The 21669-nt window shown below is 40.3% G+C and overlaps 1 protein-coding gene across 8 annotated transcripts in view; it reads left to right on the forward strand.

The window, feature by feature from the left end:
* Positions 1–21669, forward strand: part of Plcl1 (phospholipase C like 1 (inactive)) — a 365678-nt gene that overhangs the window by 288307 nt on the left and 55702 nt on the right. For all 8 annotated transcript variants that reach the window (XM_069995731.1, XM_069995727.1, XM_069995728.1 and 5 more), the window contains 2 exons: positions 5148–7622; positions 10741–10944. In XM_069995731.1, the coding sequence (XP_069851832.1) occupies positions 5148–7622; positions 10741–10944 (2679 nt within the window). The remainder of the gene's footprint in view (positions 1–5147; positions 7623–10740; positions 10945–21669) is intronic.

Consider the following 21669-nt stretch of genomic DNA (forward strand, 5'->3'; position numbering starts at 1 on the left):
TTCTACGTCGTGTTCACTCTTTTCATTCAATGCTTCAGTGTACTTCAATATGTGTTATTTGTATATATTAATACCCATGATAAATTTTACCACATTAATCATTTTAAGTACAAACGTCTGTGGCATTAAGCATATTCATATTTTCTGTTGTTCCAGCATACCTTCTCTGAAGCCATTATATTGAAATGATGTTTGTCATGATGAGACCCAAAGCTGTGCTTGTACCAAACAACCTGTTTTTCTAGAGCTTATCAGTTGTTATAAAGAAAAAATGATTTTGTTTGTTGAATATTAAGGAACTTGTAGCATATTCAACAAAATTGGATAGAGAACAGAGAGAGCAAACATCAGTGGGAATTTATGGAAGCAGTTTTCTTTATTTAGCTCTTGTGAACATTTAAACAATTTATTTAATGAAATATGATTAAAGAGTTGAAAATCTTTTTTCTGCTCAAGAAGGAGGAGCATTACTTAACCCTGATTTGCACTTTACTCGAACAGTAGAAAACCACAATGTAGAAATATAAAGAAAAATCTCTACAATGTTGAGAATAATAAAAAATGATTGAAACAAGAATTGGCTTTCCCCCTATAATTTCAAAATGATTTCTAGGATTCAAAAATCAATTCTATAGCATGAGATTAGATAGAAATTATCTTTATGAATATACCAGAAATCTTACTTGAAAAACAACAAAAAATATAGAGCATTTGTCATTTGCTTTATGAGTTCGAGAATTTTAAATTCCCATGCTTAAATCTTTGATGAGTAGTGATCTAAGAAAACTATAGATCTGAAACATCAACTATTATTGCACTATTTGGAGATATTCTGTGACTGCATATTCAGCTGCTTGTTTTTTAAAAAAATTATTTCATGGGAAATGATAATTTGGAAGCTTGAGCGTAGAATGCTAGGAAATAGATGGAGCTCAGTATCTAATCCTTGTATTCCACTAGAATATGAGGTTGGCCTTTAATATAAGTGATAAAGGCTTCTCAATGTGCAGTTCATTTTTAAATATGTAAGCTTGTTATTTCAATTGTTGTATTCTGGTCTAAAAGAAACTTAAGGGAAGGAAGAGATAGAGATGAGTTCTTCAGGCTCTTGTCTTCATTCAGAGTAAAATAGTAAAGATTAATAAAAAAATAAAAATTATCCTAATGTATAACAACATCCAACATACCTCTATGACCATTGGAGCTAGTTCAATCATCTGATTGGCTGCAAGCTGAAAAGAGCATAGAAGAACAGAGACTAAGCTTCCATTGGAGCATGCCCCCAAAGACCTATCTTAGACAAGTGTTGGGGTTCCTTCATTACATCATTACATCTTGTACTTATCAGCAAGGAAGATTTACAACCAATACTTTAATGGTTTTGGTCTGTCTATTTTAAAAAAAAAAACCAAACCCTTCTTCTCCACTGCTTTACAATATTCTTCTTGAGTCAAATGAAGATGTGGAGGCACAGGGCCCTGACAAAGAAGCCATGGTAGCGTAGAAGCTGTGAAGAAGACTTGACTCCCTCCTCCCTGTTCATTTCTGACCCTCTTCCCAGCCCATCTAAGACAAGCATAACATGATCATTATAAAAACAGTAAGGTTGCTCTTCAAAGCTGGACATTTTCTTTCTTTATGGCAAAAGCCAAGAAATACTGGAGTTCTGGATCTTTTCCAACATAGCTTAATATAAATAACCCTGTCTCTACTCATCAACAGACCAGCTAATTACTTGTTCACACATGCTTTGGCCAGTTTTAAGCTCATTTGGGGCTTGTAATAACTTTGGATTTTGTCCTCTGTGAGATGACAACTTGAAAATCACATCTTTTAACATTGATTCTGGGTTTTAAGGCATTTGGGGATGTTTTATAATCATGTAAGAATTGCAAGTTAAGGCAGGAAACAAGTGTTATGGTGTAGATGTCTTCTATCATAGATTTGATAAATAAATTATCTCTTGAAGCTTGTCTTAACAGGGAGCAAAGTCTCAATTTAAGGAGACAATTTCACAAAGTGAAGACTATAAGTGAAAGCCATTGTGTCAGTGACTGTTTTTCTAAACAAGCAATGCCTAAAGATAAGAGCAGAGTTTTAGACTGTGGAGAAGATGGCCACAATTGTTTATGCAGGGCAGGGGATCTGAACAGCACTTAGAGGAGCACTTATTTCCCATGTTAGGCTTGGTAGAAACTATCAGAGGTTTTATAGCTGTTGACAATAATTCCGTTTGGAACATGATCTTTTTATATAAAAGTAATGTTTAATGTGATATATTTCATTAGTGTAAGAAGCACATCGAATGGTTAGCTTGCAAAGCTGAGTCAGAGTCTAATTTGCCATTGCAATTCAGTTTTCTTCTTTATTTTCATTGGTAGATTAGTCCCTTTGCAGCAGAGCCATTAGGTGTCTGCTTTGATGGTGTGGGAAAACACAGCCAAACATCTGATATTTATGAGCATGTGGTTTGTGATGAATTTAAATGTGTTCAAGTAGAGCATGTGAGTATAAGCAGCTGAAGATTGATAGCTGTTTTTTTTTTTTTTAACTTCAGGATGAGAAAATTGACCAACATGGGATAATTAAAAAAGTAGCTCTTTGAAGAAGCAGGAGCTTAGTTGTCAAATGCCAGAGCACCAAGAAGCAATATTCTATAATCAAACTTGGGTAATTTATATCTCTTTTACTTGAAGATCTGATGTGTAGTGGACTCAGTGAATCACTTGAACAGCATGCCAACTTTTGTTTCCTTTTAACTGGCAGAGTTTTAGCCAATTTAATAACAAATCACCTTGCTTTATTGAATTAAAGGATAAGCACACATGAACAATTAAATGAGATCTCAGAGAAGAGATTCTACCTTTTTTTTTTTTTTTTGGAAGGAAGGCTAGGTTAGTTGAGCATAATGTCTCCTGCCTTTAATCCTAGCTACACAAGAAATGGAGACAAGGTTGTGGTTCTAGGCCAGCCAAGGCAAAAATTATATGAGCCCACATCTCAACAAATAAAAAGCTTAGACATCATAGTACTCATCAGTCATCTTAGCTATATGGGAATCATAAATAGGAGAGCTGTAAATAGGAGAATTGTGGTCCATGCTGACCGAGGCAAGAAAAAAAGACCCTATTTTAAAAATAACTGAGACAACGGGTGCTGGTAGTTTATGCCTATAATCCTAGCTAATATGGAGGCTGAGATCTGAAGATCGCTTTTCAGAGCCAACCTGAGCAGGAAAGCCCAAGAGACTCCATTTAACGACTAGACAACCAGAAGTGGTGCTGTGGTTCAAAGTGGTAGAGTGCTAGCCTTGAGGGCAAAAGTTCAGGGACAGTGCCCAGACCCTGAGTTCAAGCCCCATGACTACTAAAAAACAGAATAAAACAAAAACAAAAACAAAACCCAATGAACAAAAAACTGAGCTAGAGCTAGGGAACATGATAAAGTGCCTGCATAGCACTGCCTCAAAAGTATGCTGCCCTGAGTTCAAATACTAATAGCACTAGGAAAAAAAGAATGTGAAGGAGGTGGCTCATAGTACTTTCGTTATACTTTTCAGTACTGGAAATAGTAATGTTATGTGGCTGCTTAAAAATATTGTCACCTTAGCTGGGCATTGGTGGCTCATGCCTATAATCCTAGCTACTCAGGAGGCTGAGATCTGAGGGTTGCAGTTCAAAGCCAGCCTGGACAGGAAAGTCTGTGAGACTCTTATCTCCAATGAACCGCTCAGAAAACTGGAAGTGGCACTGTGGTTCAAGTGGTAGAGTGCTCGCCTTGAGCTGAAGAGCTGAGAAACAGCGCACAGGCCCACAATTCAAGCCCCAAAACTGACAAAAAAAAAATATATATATATATACACATATATATGTATATATAGCCAACTTATCACTGAATATTTGTCTTAAATATTCACAAATCAAGAATGAATTAACTTTTTTCTAACTCTGAGTATCACTGCCATAGTTTACTGATGGTACATAAAAACGATCCTCTTACTGTCAAAAGCACTTATAGTTTACAGAATAGTCATGAATATATTCTCGAGTCTCACAATAGCACTATATTATATGTAAGGTTACAAATTCCTACTCAGGAAGTCAAAATTAAGATTTAGAGAAGTAATTTACCTCCTCTGGTCATATAACTAGTGAGAAGAATAATCATAACTTGAGAGTACTTATTTTTTCTCCTAAAGTTGATGCCTTTTATACTCTATACAGTTTGTGTGTGTGTGTATATGCCAGTTCTGAGGCATGAACTAAGGACCTGGGCACTGTCCCTGAGCTTCTTTTGCTCAATGCTAGTTTTCTACCACTTGAGCTACAGCTCTACTTTTGGCCCTTTTGGTAGTTTATTGGAGATAAGGATCTTATAGACCTTCCTACTCAGGCTGGCTTCAAACCATGATCCTCAGATCTCAGCCTCCTGAATAGCTTAGGATTGCAGGCATGAGCCTCTGGCTGTTGGTGTCTGCACTCTACATTTTGATGTCTTCTTGGTATGCTTATAAAATTGAGGTACTCTGGGAAAATTTGTTTCTGGCAAATTTGTTTCTGAATTGATGATGTGGTTGGGACCATTATTAAATTCAGTATATGGTCCAAACAGAGGTAAGTATAAAGAAATTCCCAGTTTTAAGTGACATTGATCAGATATTCATTGTTAATAAATTGGCAGTGATACAGTTCCAGGAATTCCTAAGGCAAGGTGAAATCCATCATCTCCCAATTATGAATATTCAGAGGACTGGACCTGTATTTTGGGAAGGAAAATAGGTGAGAAGGCCTATGTACATTTAAGAAAGAAACGTTTAACCTAGTTTAAGATAGACCAGCCTGAATGGATACAGTCTAATATGCTATTGGTAGAGGTTCCAGAGAAATGTGTTCAAATGAACAAATAACATTTCTCATGTTTGTAGTAGTAATTTATTTTAATTCAAAGGACATGGAGGCATTTGAAAAGTAAGTTTTTTACAGAGCCTTGTTCTCTCAGAAGTTTCTCTTTTCTGAAAATACTAGAAAGGTAGGCTAGCCCCCCTTGAAATGATCTACCTGAGTGGAGTCTGAAAAGTCCTTAGAGAGTTACTGAATTTCTGTATTTCCTCAAGGAAAGTGACTCATTCTTTTCCAATTATTTGACAGGATCCTTCAAACCAAAAATGTGGTGGAAGAAAGAAAACAGTGTCTTTCAGCAGCATGCCATCGGAAAAAAAGATTAGCAGTGCACATGACTGCATCAGCTTCATGCAAGCCGGCTGTGAGCTGAAGAAGGTCAGGCCAAATTCTCGGATTTACAATCGTTTTTTCACTCTGGACATAGACCTCCAAGCTCTTCGCTGGGAACCTTCCAAGAAAGACCTGGAAAAAGCTAAGCTTGATATCTCAGCCATTAAAGAGATCAGATTGGGGAAGAACACGGAAACATTTAGAAACAATGGCCTTGCTGACCAGATTTGTGAGGATTGTGCCTTTTCTATACTCCATGGGGAGAACTATGAATCTCTAGACCTAGTTGCTAACTCAGCAGATGTAGCAAACATCTGGGTGTCTGGGTTGCGGTACCTGGTTTCTCGCAGTAAGCAGCCCCTGGATTTTATGGAGGACAACCAGAACACACCAAGGTTCATGTGGTTGAAAACAGTGTTTGAAGCAGCAGATGTTGACGGCAATGGGATTATGTTGGAAGACACGTCTGTAGAGTTAATAAAACAACTTAACCCTACCCTGAAGGAATCCAAGATCAGGTTAAAGTTTAAAGAAATCCAGAAGAGTAAAGAGAAACTTACCACTAGAGTGACAGAAGAGGAATTTTGTGAAGCTTTCTGTGAACTTTGCACCAGGCCAGAAGTGTATTTCTTACTTGTCCAGATATCTAAGAACAAAGAATATTTGGATGCCAACGATCTCATGCTCTTTTTAGAAGCTGAGCAAGGAGTCACCCATATCACTGAGGATATGTGTTTAGACATCATTAGGAGATACGAACTTTCTGAAGAGGGGCGACAGAAAGGATTTCTTGCAATTGATGGATTTACCCAGTACTTATTGTCACCAGAATGTGACATTTTTGATCCTGAGCAAAGCAATGTTGCCCAAGATATGACTCAACCCTTATCTCACTATTATATCAATGCTTCTCATAACACCTATCTGATAGAAGACCAGTTCAGGGGGCCGGCTGATATCAACGGGTATGTTAGAGCTTTGAAAATGGGCTGTCGCAGTATTGAGCTGGATGTGAGCGATGGTTCCGAGAATGAACCAATCCTTTGCAATAGAAATAACATGACAACACACCTTTCTTTTCGAAGTGTCATAGAAGTGATCAATAAGTTTGCCTTCGTTGCTTCTGAGTACCCACTCATTGTCTGCTTGGGGATTCACTGCTCTTTACTACAGCAAAAGGTCATGGTTCAGCACATGAAAAAGGTCTTTGGAGATAAACTCTACACGGAAGCACCTTTGTCCTCGGAATCCTACCTCCCATCACCTGAAAAACTGAAAAGAATGATCATCGTGAAAGGAAAGAAATTGCCTTCTGATTCAGATGTGTCAGAAGGAGAAGTCACAGATGAAGATGAAGAGGCCGAAATGTCTCGGAGGATGTCGGCAGATTCCAATGGCGAGCAGAAGCACATTTGGCTCTGCAGGGAGCTCTCCGATCTGGTATCTATTTGTAAATCTGTTCAGTACAGGGATTTTGAACTATCCATGAAAAGCCAAAACTATTGGGAGATGTGTTCATTTAGTGAAACGGAGGCCAGCCGAATCGCCAACGAGTACCCCGAGGATTTCGTAAACTATAACAAGAGGTTTCTCTCAAGGATCTACCCGAGCGCCATGAGGATCGATTCCAGTAACTTGAATCCACAAGACTTTTGGAACTGTGGCTGCCAGCTCGTGGCCATGAACTTTCAGACTCCTGGGCCGATGATGGACCTGCACACCGGCTGGTTTCTCCAGAACGGGGGCTGTGGCTACGTGCTGAGGCCGTCCATCATGAGAGATGAGGTCTCTTACTTCAGCGCCAACACCAAGGGGATCGTGCCCGGGGTGTCCCCTCTGCTCCTTCACATCAAGGTCATCAGCGGCCAGAACTTCCCGAAGCCCAAGGGAGCCTGCGCCAAAGGGGACGTCATCGACCCGTACGTGTGCATCGAGATACACGGCATCCCCGCCGACTGTGCGGAGCAGAGGACCAAGACGGTGCAGGAGAACAGCGACAACCCAATTTTTGACGAAACGTTTGAGTTTCAGGTCAATCTTCCCGAGCTGGCCCTGGTGCGCTTCGTGGTTCTGGACGACGACTACATCGGGGACGAGTTCATCGGGCAGTACACCATCCCCTTCGAGTGTCTGCAGCCCGGCTACCGCCACGTGCCCCTGCGCTCCTTCGTGGGCGACGTCATGGAGCACGTCACCCTGTTCGTGCACATCGCCATCACCAACCGCAGCGGCGGCGGCAAGGCGCAGAAGCGCAGCCTCTCCGCGAGAATGGGCAAGAAAGTTCGGGAATATACCATGCTCAGGAATGTCGGCCTCAAAACTGTAGACGACATCTTCAAAATAGCCGTTCACCCCCTACGAGAAGCCATAGATATGAGAGAAAATATGCAGGTAGGAAAACAAACCCCCCCACCCTCCCCTTTCTCCAGTTATCCCTGGCCTGCTCTTACCACGGACGCTGTGATGTGCAAAGATCTGATTTGAGAGGAAGGAATAAATCGTGTTTTAAATCTGCCTGTGACAAAGCAGATATACCGTGCTTCTGATCGTGAAACTATGGTGCTTTGACCTGACCCTAAACCAGTTAATGGGGTGTCATTAATACTGGATGCTACATATGGATTCAATATACATGCTTCACAAAATTAATATATGAGAACATATATATGAAACATATACATATACATAACATACACTTACAAAAACACTATCACACACACATATCTATATAATATTATAATACTGAGCTAGAGGTGGCTCAGGCCTGGGGATGAGATCTGAGGATTGTGGTTCAAAGCCAGTCCTGGCAGGAAAGTCTGCAAGGCTCCTATCTCTAATGAACAACAAAAAGCCAGAAACAGCGTGGTTCAAGTGGCAGTTCTAGTCTGGAGCAAAAGCAGCTCAGGTACAGCACTCAGGCCCTAAGTTCAAGCCCTAGGACTGTTACCCTCCCCTGCCCCCACCATATGTGTGTGTGTGTGTGTGTGTGTGTGTGTGTGTGTGTGTATTTGTGAATATGAGCATGGAAGACAATCATACAAAACAAATGTTGTGCCTAATAGATTTATTTTTAGCTGTTTAAATTATTACCCAAGAGAAAAACAAACTGAATAAACAAAAGTAAACATTGAAACTTGTTGACAAGTTTTAGAAATGTGGTTCAATTGAAAGATTCTGGAACAAATCTATTCCTGTGTGGTCTTCAGCAGATTACTTCAGGCCTCCCATCATGTTTTCCTCACAAGGCGAGACAAACAGTTACACTTAGATAATAAGGTTATGACTACTTGGAAATTTTCTGATTTTAACATGGAGAAAATTCAGTGTTAGTTTTCTTCTCTTCATTAATGCATAAATCAGAGTTGCAAACTTTTTTTTCATACAACCTAATATACTTATTCTAGGCTAGTGTTACAGAAAAGCCATCAAATAACAATTACTAAGTACTTGTAGTATTCACTTTATTCTTCAGCTAACATTTTTATAATGACTTACAAAAAAAAAAAAAAACCCTGCTTTCAGTTTAGCAAATACTCTTGAAGAGGTGAAGTAGTAAGTGCTGCAGGTAGTGAATACCATCTGAGTGTCTTGTTCATGTGATACCAAACCACAAACCTACAAGTTCATGTAAACCTTCTTTTTTGTGAATTAATTTTTAATTTAATTTTATTGTCAAGGTGATGTACAGAGGGGCTATAGTTACATATGTAAGGTAGTTAGTATATTTCTTTTAAATATACTACAGATGCCTTACAGAGCGGTTACAGTTACATGAGTAAGGTAATGAGTACATTTCTTGTAGAACTTGTTACCCCCTCCCTCATTTTTCTCCCACATTCCCTCCCCTCCACAGTTCTACAGTTCATTTCCAATATATTGTCTTTTGAGTATCGCTACTGTATTGGTTCATCTTTGTCCTTTGTCTCACCATTTTGTTGTTCTCCTTTCCTTCCCTAATTCAGATTAACGTGTATATAACACTCAGAGTACCAAAATCAAATATAGTCACACTAGGGGATAAACCATAGGGAAAAACCCCCACAAACCAAAAAAGAAATCACATAGTACATTAAAAACAATAAGAACAAAGAAAAAGCTTTGTTTCCATATCTTGGAGTTCATTTCACTTAGCATCATCTTATATGGTCATATGTGCACAGCTATTGAGCTATTCTGCTCATCTGGTAGGACTATATAGACATATACTAATAATTACAAATGAGGGAAAACATGGGATCTGTATTTTCATATTATCTCATGGAGAAGTTCTAGGCTAAACTTAAAGTAGATCTTAAGTAGTCAGAATAGTGGAAAACAGTATAGTATGTAATTCACATTTTAATAGATTGTAAACATTTGAGATTGGGTGATTTGACTTAGCAAGCATTTTAAAAAATAGGCTCCACATATTAGCATCTTTTGCATGGTGTTTTCTGAGATAATTTTAGACTATTGTAAATCTATTGTAAAACTAATCTATTGTAGATTAGTTACAAGTCATTTCTACACCCATATTAGAAGTAGATTCTATAATTACTATGTAATTCTTAAAAAATCTTTAAGTCTCCTATTATATATCTAAAATATACTAAGAAGAACTGGTTGTGAAGGTTTCCTAGGTAATACTGATAATTTGTATTATTTTAATGTAAAGTATTTTAGGTTAAGAATTAACCAGATCTTAAACCAAATAATTCCAAATAATTCATTTGGAGCCTAACTCAGTAGAAAAATGAATATCATTAATGCCACCGAATTCATGAGACATTGAATGGGTTAGATATTTTCTGATGTTAAAACATGTAAAATAATAAGTGATTTTTTCAAAAAGACATGGGCAAGCATAGTTATCCACACAATATTTTCTTTTCTTTTCTTTTTTTTTTTTTGGTTGATTGTGGGGCCTGAACTATGGGCCTAGGTGCTGTCCCCCAGCTCTTCAGCTGTAGACCAACACTCTACCACTTTGAGCCTCAGCCCTACTCGGGGCCTCATGCATGCAAGGCAAGCACTCACCACTGAGCCACCTTCCTAGCGCTCACACAATATTTTCTGTGTGAAGTTCAGGTTTACAAAGAGAGCCATTCTGAGTAGTGAGACAGAGGGTTGTGAATAGTTTGAACTCACTACTTTGAGGGGAGACCCCTAAGGAGATGTCTCCAACATGCATTGGCATTATATTCATTATTATCATCACAACCTAAACCCAACATGCTTTTCATGCCCAGCCTGTACCAGTTTGAGTGACTGCTCAGTGCTCAGCTTTGAACAGTAGCTGAGTCATAAGTTGCTTCATTTTTGTCACATTTTTGTGGTGGCTGCTAAAAAACCTAGAAAGATGAGGGTCTGTATTGTGATTAGCTCTGTGTTATCTCTGCATATGTCACTATTTGGATTGGTTCTAATCTAGTTTGTTCTACATTTGAATGTGCTTGTACGTAAAGCTGGAGGTATTAGGGGTGGTGGGCCATGTGGTCAGATGTGTGATTCCATGTTGTTTTCCTTGTAGAACGCCATAGTGTCTATTAAGGAACTGTGTGGACTCCCTCCAATTGCCAGCCTGAAGCAGTGCCTGTTAACCCTGTCCTCTCGGCTCATCACCAGTGACAACACCCCCTCAGTCTCTCTTGTGATGAAGGACAGCTTTCCTTACCTGGAGCCTCTGGGTGTAATTCCAGAAGTGCAGAAGAAGATGCTGGTTGCTTATGATCTGGTAGGAAACTTTGACTCCCTAGAATGGTCTCTATATGAGGAAACTCCTTAATGGCATGGCACAGAGTGATTGTTTGTAAGACCTGTGTTGGTGGCCGCATGCAGAGCTGGCCACCCATTTTCCAAGAAGTCTCAGGGGAAACTTCTGAGGAAATGCCTTGACCTGGGAGCCACAGATTAGCAAAGATTTATTTAATTTATTTACTAAATAATAATTTATTTAATAAATCCTTAAAAGTATGCACCCTTGTGATCTGAAGAACCTTGGCTTTCAGTACAGCCCTTTATTTGTGTGTTTGTAGGTACAAACTATGTCCCAGTGCTGCCTTATTATGGTAAGACAAAAGCTTTCTCTAGAAATTAGGTTTTTAAATTAATAATACTATTATCTGAGTTTTCTGAACCTACAATGTAATTCATATAGCAGTTAGATTTCAAATTAACCACAGTTTTGCATATTTTAACTCTATAAACAAAATTAAGGAACACACTTGTAACAGATGACAGATAAAATATACTTAGAAACCAATAAGAAGACTTAGAAATCAGAAAGAAGAAAAGATGGAGAAAATCTTATCTTGATCAATAGTAAATTCAGTTGCAACTCACAAATATATATATATATATATATATATATATATATATATATATATATATATAACCTAATTGTGTCTTTAAAGCAATTTTATTCCTCTACAAGGAAGTTTGAAGAACAATCATCCAGGGAAATACTTCTGCAAAATTCTGAGGAACCCAGGCTCTTTCTAATATTCTGCTCCCCAGTCTCTAAAGTACAGATCTTTTCTTCATAGTCCAAAGTGGCTGCTGATGTGCCAGCTATAATATCTGTTCTCTCAATGATCAGTAATGATGAGAAGGAGGGCATATTTTCTGAAGGATGCATGCATACTTAATTTTGCTGACATTTTGTTTACATCATCAACCTGGAATTGATATGTAATTAGACTTGGTTGCAAAGGAGAATTTCCAGTTATATGCTAAAAGTTCTCTCTTCTATTACTAAGGCAGAGGAAGATAATGGATACTAGAAGGTAACAGATTTTGCCAGGGGGATAAATTGGCTGTTCATCCTTTTCCCCTAACAAAAAAAGAAGTCATCAAGCATTAGACTGTACAATAACTTTTCAATTAGAGAAAATCTAGAAATGTAGTAAGACAGCCCATGGTAGCGTGTGCCTGTGGTCTCAACACATGGAAGATGTGCCTTGGAGTTCCAGCCAGTAAGGACAACATAGTGAGAGACCAAAGTCTCTCCTTAGAAAGGGGAAAGGAGATGTAAGGAAAAGAGGAGAGGAGGGGGAAAAAGAAGGGACAGGAAGTGAGGAGGTAGGGAAGAGAGGCAGGCGGAGGGAGGTGGGGTGGAGAGATGTTATATACTTTCCCTTTCCATCAAAGTAGCATATTTTTCCTTTTTAGCATGATCTTATGATTAAGAATTTAAGGAAATGGATGCATTAATCCATCTGCCTCTACTGGGAAAATAAATATATAATTTAGAGAAAAAAAATAAAATTTTGATTCATTTTCTGTACGTATTTCCTTCCCTTGAGTATGCCAATACAATACAGAAATCCATAAATATTGGTATTTTAGTAATATTGACAGAGAAGTATTAGTGAAATAACATTTAATAATTCATAATAAACTCCTTTGAAGATGTCAAAGCCATGAGCTAGACTTAGGGATATTTAATAAAGAACAGCTCATAATATGTTTTGTGACAAAGTCTGGTTACAAAAAAACCTTGGCACAATAGGATTTAAACACTAGCAAGACATTGATAATGATTCTTCTTGTATGAGAGGAGTTCTGTTTTCCTGTTTCTTCTTTGCTATGTATTTTCTGTATCTTCCAAACACTTTATTATGAATGTGCCAATTTTAGAACTGAATAAAACTAAAAGTTACAGAAGAAAAGACTAATATTTTATTATTGAAAACCCCCAACAACCAAAGAAAGACATTTAGGCTAAATATTTTCCAGCTGAAGCAGAAAACCTCCCACCGAGTATTCTCTGCTCATGAGTCACTGTACCGATTGTAAACTGCACTCCGCCGCTGCTGGGGGAAAAGTTCATTTATTGCCCATGTCACATTTTTCAAGAAATCAATTTTTTCATCATAAAAGTGGAGATTGAAAGCTGTTCAGTGAATAGGTATAATTGCCACCTAGGAGGTGAAATTAGGGTGTTAGTTGCCATAGAGACAGACTGTAGACATCACTTATTCCCTTGTAAGCTAAGAAAGGAAAAGCCTTCATTGAGAGGGAGCTGGGGCTCCTGAAGCTAGCCCTGTTGTAATGAGCAGAAAGGCACCTGGACTGTGGTTGGGTGGTTTCTGCTTCACGTTCTCCTAAGGGCCCAATGGTGTTTTGTCTTTTCAGTTTTACCTATTAAAGCTACATCTGAATATTAGTCTTTTTCTCAAAATTATTTTTAAAGTGAGACTTGTACTTGCAGGCAGAGCATGATTTCTAAAGTTTAAAGTAAAGGATGCTGCCATGGAAAGTAGAAATAACTAAGTCTTCCTGTAGGGAGCTGAGTATAAATATAAACTATGCAGAGTACTGCAGAGGTGACTGGAAACAATAGTACTGGTGTCTCTCGGGGTGTTCTTTGGGAAGGGGGGGTATGGAGAGTGATGTATAAACGATGACCCTTGAAAATAAAAACACCATTTTCACTTTTAGGATTTGTATGGTATTGGTTGATACCTTTAATTCTCTAGTGGCTTCACATTATAATGAAATTGAAATTCCTTACGTAGATGTATAGGTGCATTAATGGTTTTAACCTGCCTCTCCAGCCCAGCTTCACTGTCTCCTTTTGTTCACCTGCTTCCAGCCTGTCACATAGAGAACTGTTCTCTCTCTCTCTCTCTCTCTCTCTCTCTCTCTCTCTCTCTCTCTCTCTCTCTCTCTCTCTCTCTCTCTCTCTCTCTCTCATTAGACCAAGTATATTCCCTTCTCTAGGCCACTTCAGATTATGCAGTTTATCCCTAGAATTCTTCCCTTGCATGGATAGCTAGCTGCCTCTTATCTCTTAATTTTAGTACAAATGCCATTTCCTGAGAGAAACCTTCCCTAACTACTGTCTTCGTCTGCCAGTTAGACATGTAGCCACATATGCTTTCCATCATTCTACTTTGAAGTAAGAGTCAATAATATTTTGCTTATTATTATTCATTAATTGATTTGATTCTTTAGACAATTATTTTAGGTTCTGTTTTATTCATTGGTCTCTATAATATTACTTAATAGTATAGTATATATATAGTATAAATATTATAGTATATATATATATAGTATATACTATAATATACTTAAGAGTATAATTAGTATTAGGTGTCTTAAGGTTGATCACTAAATCCTTGATATGGAATTGTCCCTTGACTTAAATATTCAATTAGAAGCTTACAAAGTAAGGTGAAATAGTGGAGATGATGAGAACAGTAGTTACCAGGAGGTTGGAAGAAAGGAGGGCAGAATGAGAATAGGGGCACAGAGAACTTTTAAAGCAATGAAACTAACTATGTGGTATGTAATGGGAATACATATCATTATACACTTGTCCAGTTCCATAGAATATACAGCACAAAGCACCAATCTCATGTAAACTATGGGCTTTAGCTAATGATTCTGTATCAAGATTCCTTTACCAGTTGCAATAAATATACCACATTAATTCAAAATACAGGACAAATTGCCAGGAAGGGGAAAGTATAAATGGGAATTCCATAGTACCTATTCCATTTTTTTTTAAATTTCTCCTCAAATTAAGTCTAAAATGCACCTATGATTTTTATTATTAATAAAAACTTACTTGATGAGTAAGGTCAGAAAATCTAGGGCTTATTGACTGGGCTTTGGGACATGGATTCCAAAATGAACAACTTGGCTTCAACATAGACTGGAGTTGCTTAATGTTTGGATTTTTTAAAAATGGTAACATACTGCATTGATGCCATCCAGGAAAACAATTTGTAACCACTAATATAATACAGAATACATTTACAATAAAAAGAACCCTTAATTCCTTCCAGAATAGATGCAAATGTTTGGTTCCTTTCAATATTGATAGAAAGAAATCAGCAACCCAGTAGCTTATATTTGCTGAAAGTCAACTTGAATCAATAGAAAGCCCACGGATTGGGAGAAGATCTTTACTAGCCATACAACGGACAAGGGTCTCATATCTAAAATATACTTGGAACTCAAAAAATTAAAACCCCCAACAACAAATCCTCAAAGAAACAACTGCCCAATAAATAAGTGGGCGAAAGACTTAAAGAGAAACTTCTCTGAAGAAGAAAGAAGGATGGCCAATAGACACATGAAGAAATGTTCAACATCCCTAGCCATAAAAGAAATGCAAATCAAAACAACATTGAGATATCACCTCACTCCAGTTAGAAAGGCAAAAATCAAGAACTCTAACAACAACAGATGCTGGAGGGGATGTGGACAGAAAGGAACCTTACTTCATTGTTGGTGGGAATGTAAACTTGTTCAACCACTTTGGAAAGCAGTATGGAGGTTCCTCAAAAGACTTCACATAGAACTCCCCTATGACCCAGCAATCCCACTTTTGGGCATTTACCCAAATGTTTACAAACAAGACCACACTAAACCTACCAGCACAACTATGTTTATTGCAGCATTATTTCCCATAGCTAAGATCTGGAACCAACCCAGATGCCCCTCAGTAGATCAATGGATCAAGAAAATGTGGTATATATACACAATGGAATTCTATGCCTCCATCAGAAAGAATGACATTGCCCCATTTGTTAGGAAATGGAAAAACTTGGAAAAAATTATATTAAGTGAAGTAAGCCAGGCCCAAAGAAACATAGTTTCCCTTATTTTTAATATCTAGTATATGTATGAGTCAAGCGGAAAAGGTCAGATAATGTGATGTCAGGAAAATGAACCCTTAGATGTGTATTTTAATGTTTTTTTCTTTCATGCAATTGTTTCTAACGCATTTATAAGATTATCTCTTTGTTGCTTTGTATGTCCCTCCCCCACAGTATAACCCCTGCTTTCACTATATTTGATGTGAGTATAACTTGTGGAGGAGATGGGGAAAAACCAGTTGTTTAAGGATACAGGTGGACCTGTGGCAACAATGAGAAGTACAAGTTGTCATGTCCAAAACTAGCTTTACAACGTCGGTGCGGGGGGGGGGGGGGAAGGGGGGGAAGGAGAAGGATTGGGATTGGGGGGGAGGGGGGAGGCTGGGAAGGGATGTGAAGGGTAAACAAAGGAGGAGGCTGCAATGCTTGGTAAGAAATGTACGCATTATCCTGCCCACGTAATTGTAACTCCTCTGTACAGTATGTTCACAAATAAAAAAAAAAAAAAAGAAAGTCAACTTGAGTGCTCCCAAACACTTATCAAAAAGAAGTAAGATGTAAACATCATTGAAAACTTTGCCCCTGAATTCATCTGCTCAGATTTATTTTTCTAAATTTAGTTCTTTAATAACCTAAGATAGCTAGTATTCATTACCAAACACTTGCTCATTTAATATTTAAAAGTATTTCCTTCCAAGGGCCTTTAAAATTTAGTCTTTTATAAAGTCCATTTTAATATTATTACTATAATTATAATTCTGTTATAACAACTCTACTTGATATCAAGAAATAAAAAAATAATCATTCAGCCAGGCGCTGGTGGCTCACGCCTGTAATCCTAGCTACTCAGGAGGCTGAGATCTGAGGATCGCAGTTCAAAGCCAGCCCGGGCAGGAGAGACCGTGAGACTCCTATCTCCAATAAACCACCAGAAAACCGGAAGTGGCGCTGTAGCTCAAGTGGTAGAGTGTCGCTACCGCCTTGACCAGCAAGGAAGACGCGACACCGGACTCTTCTCTCTGCAGTTTATTCAGGACCTTTTAGTAATCTTCTGACCCCAACCCCGGGGAGAATTCCCCACAGCCTTAAGTACCCGCTGGGTAGCCAACCCTGATACGCCACGTGGGAACCACCAATAGGTTCAGGTGCGTGGAAGCAAGCCAGATTCTTTGCCTTAGCCATATAAGGAGTTGTTTACCACGAGAGCACTCGCCATGGGGAAGGCGGAGGGCGGAAGCCGGCGCCATCTTCCAGGTGCAGCCTCTCGCAGCTCTCTACAGTTCCCCCTTTTTTGTTTAAAGAACACAGATGAGAACAGAGGTCTGATCCCTGTTGTGCAATGCAAGGACTGCATACAAGCCTTCTCCCAGAGGGTACCTTCTCTAGGGATGACTCAGCCTGTCCATTGATTCGTTTTTCACAAGGACGGGAAAAGGCGAATCGAACCCGTGTGCAATCAAACATGCTCTCCTCGAGGGCAAAACTCATGCCTCTCGACTGCAGTACTTTGGCTTTGCAATCTGTGTTCATTGTTTTAGGGGGTGGCAAGCCACGCTTGGGGGGACTGACCTGCTCCAATGACTGTAAAGGCATGGATAATCATGGCTGCACTGCGACGCTGAGAACCTCTAATTTGGCAAATGCACCACAGACATACCAAGGAGGCTAACACCAGAAGGCCTGTCAGGGCTCCTAAACCCTCCCATTCCTTAAGATGATTCATAGCAGCGGAGAGCCATGAAGATAACCCCTCCGCCAATCCGGCATCCACTCGGGTCGAGTTCACCATGACGATGGCAACCCTGAGCTGTTCCATCAGGCTGTCGAACTCCCCAGTTCAATTAGACAAATTTGCAGTGTTTTTTAAATAGGTTTTTTCCTGGGCCTGAACTCTGGGCCTGGGCGCTGTCCCTCAGCTCTTCAGCTCAAGACTAGCGCTCTACCACTTGAGCTACAGCGCCACTTCCGGCTTTTTTCTCTTCTTTTTGCTTATATGGTACTGGGGAATCGAACCCAGGGCCTCATGAATGCAGAGGAAGTGCTCTACCACTGAGCCACTTTCCCAGCCCCATTCTTCTGGGTTAATTGCACCACAGCAGCAGCTAATCCAGCATTAGTTAGTGGTCCGCCCAGCTCTCTGCAAACTTTCATCCATGCTTCTAGTCCCCTATTCGTATATGGGGTTATGGCAGCTCTGCATTCCTTAGTGCACTGCTCGTAAACAAGCTGTTTAATTAATGGCATGACTGCGTCTGGGTCACCAAAAATTCTGCCAGCAGCCTCGACCATACGGGCAACAAAGTCCGAAAACGGCTCCGTAGAGCCCTGCAGGATTTTGGTGAGATTGCCACTCACCTCGCCTTTATTTGGTAAGGCCTTCCATGCCTTTATGCTAATTTTATTGATTTGTTCATAAACTTGAACCGGGTAGCCTATCTGCTGATTGGTGAATCTCCCCTGTCCAAGCAGCATATCTCTGTCCCAAGCTGGGTTCCCCGCAGCCTGATTGGCTGCAGCCTCTTCACTAGCAAATTCAATCAAAAAGGCCTTCCAATCTAAATACTGACATGGGCTCAAACAAGCTCATGCAAGCCCACTCCAATCACCGGGTGTCATGCAGTGTCTGTTTAGGGCCTCCACCTGGGCTACAGTAAAGGAGGCTGTGATTCCGTATGTCCGCACAGACTCAGCTAAAGATTTTATCACCTTAAAATCTAAGGGTTCATGATACCGCTGTCCCTGTGGATCCTGAAATATTGGACAGGCTAGATGTAACTCGGTTCTGACCGCTTTCCACACGCCTGGGCTGAAAGAACAGCCGGGGCTGCCACTTCCAGGGTCCTCCACATAGAGCGGAGGGGCTGAAGGTGTGACGCGGTGCACGGAGGGCGTGCATTCGTCTTTATCTGGGTCCTCTCTCTCCTTCCCTTTCCTCCTTTTTCTTATCTTTGTTTTTTCTATTTGTTCTATGAGTGATTGTAGTTCCTCTGAGTCTGTAGACTCAGAGGTCTCTAGTTTGGCAAAATCGGGGTATAACCCCCCCCCCCCCCCCCGCTCTCCTCCTTTTCGCTGTCTGCCCTTTCCCATCTTTCTTCCTGCAGCATTTCTAGGGCGGCCTGACCATTCTCTACCGCCTCACTGCAATGCTGGTCCTCGAGACAGCCTCTTATCAGTTTCCATATTGGTCTCACTCCGCTCTTAAGCGTTCCTTGTTCAGAGGCAAAATCTAGGTCCCTCCCTAGTTTCTCCCAAGAGGCCACCGTGAGGCTTCCGGAGACAGCGAACCACGGGGCAACGATGTCACATTCATTCAAAAATCTCTCTAAAGTACTCTTTTTTATTTTTAACTTTTTTGAGTGCAGTAGCTCATTGAGAGCCAAAAAAATTGGGCGCGAAGAAGAAGCGCCCCTGTTTTAAACATTTAAAGCTGGTAAACAAACTTTTACTTTCACTTTTGGCTACTCTATTGACTAGCCCCGGGTTCTCACTCTCTCTTTATCTACCGAGAAGAGCAATAATCCCCCCCGCTCTTGTCGCGGATTCCCCTTTTACCTGGGGACTTACCCCCGCTTTTGTCGCGGATTCCCCTTTTACCTGGGAACTTACCGGTGCACCACCCTGACCGCAGAGAGTTCTGAGTCCTCGTTGGGGTTATGGCTGAGTTCCCCGTACGGGCCACCACGTGTCGCTACCGCCTCGACCAGCAAGGAAGACGCGACACCGGACTCTTCTCTCTGCAGTTTATTCAGGACCTTTTAGTAATCTTCTGACCCCAACCCCGGGGAGAATTCTCCACAGCCTTAAGTACCCGCTGGGTAGCCAACCCTGATACGCCACGTGGGAACCACCAATAGGTTCAGGTGCGCGGAAGCAAGCCAGATTCTTTGCCTTAGCCATGTAAGGAGTTGTTTACCACGAGAGCACTCGCCATGGGGAAGGCGGAGGGCGGAAGCCGGCGCCATCTTCCAGGTGCGGCCTCTCGCAGCTCTCTACAGTAGAGCACTCCCTTTGAGCTGAAGAGCTGAGGGACAGTGCCCAGGCCCAGAGTTCAAGCCCCATGGTCGACAAAAAAAAAAAAAAAATCATTCATAAGATAGGCCTGTTTACATGGTATAATTTCAGAAAATTAGAGTATCTTCTCCATCTTGACACATGGTATATTTTCTGTTTGTTCCCCTGATACTTGAAATTTAGTATTAAGACTTTTAAGAATCACTTGTCAATTGCAAAATTTCCCTGTGGGTCATTGACATGTTGGATTATTAATAATTCATCCCTTTGAATGAATAGAATAGATCCTGTTCTATAAACAAGTATTTACCTAGAGCAAGGCAGGGTTCATAACAAAGGGTTTTCCCAAATCGGGGTAAGATAAGGAGAGGGTATGGCTGCTTAAAGAATTATCTTTTTGAGAGCAATCCTGTCTGCCGCTGAAGCAGAGGTGACCTCCTCAGAGGAGACACATGTCAGGGCTAGAGGTGGGAAGGGTTTGGGGACCTGGAGACATTAGCAACCCATAACTTAGGCAACCACAGAAGGCCCTAGATGTTGACTGGAACTGATGCCTCCTCGCTACACTGAAGACATGAAGAGAAAAGCTGTTGTGAGGAGACTGTTCACTGTGCTGCCCTTTCATTGGCCCTGTGGCTGTCGGGATAGGTTTTCTGAACAGTCCCAGGAACTTAAGTTAAAACCAGAAGGCCATTTTTCAGTGACTTCTTTTGTTGCATGCTTGTTTGTTCTGACTTGTGTGTCTGAAGGGACAAGTGAGCACTATCTTCCCACTCTGGAAAACAGCCCGCTAGTTTAATACATGACAGTCATTGTCCTTAAAGCCCATTAGCATCATATAGTTACATTTTGCCAATCAAAGTGATATGTTTTCCGTGTAGAATGAATGAATTTGGAGGGCGTGGAAGTTGGAGAGTGAGAGTTACTGTGTTAGAAACAGAGAACAGTATTCACTCCGATAAAAATTGAAGGCCTCCTCCCTGTGCCAGCCACTGTACTAGCTGCTGCAGGAGGCACGCAGGTGGGCCTGTGCTCCTGGAGCCTGCAGTCAGGAGATCCAACCTGGCGAGCTTGCCCCTGGCAATGTGTAGACAGCCCTCCTAATTTCACACAGAGAGGTAACTGTGGGTGTGGTGACATTAGAAAACCCTGTAATTTCAGTAGGACAGTACCAAAATTACCTTGCTTGAATAGGCTATACTCAGATTTGAACTCAAAGTGTTTTGTATACTAGGCAGGCACGCTATCATTTGAGCTACACCTCCAGTCCTTTTTTGCTAGACTGGATGATCATCCTGTGAATACTTCTCACATAGCTGGAATGATAGACACATGCTTCTCTGTCCAGCTTTTCTTGACTGAAATTGGATCTCACAGACTTTTTGCCTGGCTGGCCTTCAGTTGCATTATTCAATCTCAGCCTCTTGAGTAACAAGGATTAAAGGCATGAGCCTAGCTTCAAAACCATCCTTAGTTCTAGTCCTAACATTTTACTCCAACCACATTGCTACATTGGGTGATAAGAAATCACTTTGTGTGTCTCAAAGAAAAATGTAGTAAGTCAAAACTGTTTTTTTTTTTATTTTCTAGGTGCTCATTATTTTTCTGACCATGCAAATGATATCAAATTCCTCTAACTCATTTTCAGTTGCTCTTTCTCTGTTATCTAAATGATTTTTTGAAATTTACTATGTGATATTAGTTATTACTTCTTTCATCAGGGTGCTTTCTTACGAAAGTGTTCCATTTTGTCACATTGGCATGGTTAGGTTCTTAGCTCTCCCTCTTCCTGTCTGAGCACTACTTCAGTTAGGCTCAACTTCTGTCTAATTCAACAA

This window comes from Dipodomys merriami, unplaced genomic scaffold (assembly GCF_024711535.1).
Source record: "Dipodomys merriami isolate MVZ:Mamm:240054 unplaced genomic scaffold, mDipMer1.0.p SCAF_49, whole genome shotgun sequence".
NCBI classification, from domain to species: domain Eukaryota; kingdom Metazoa; phylum Chordata; class Mammalia; order Rodentia; family Heteromyidae; genus Dipodomys; species Dipodomys merriami.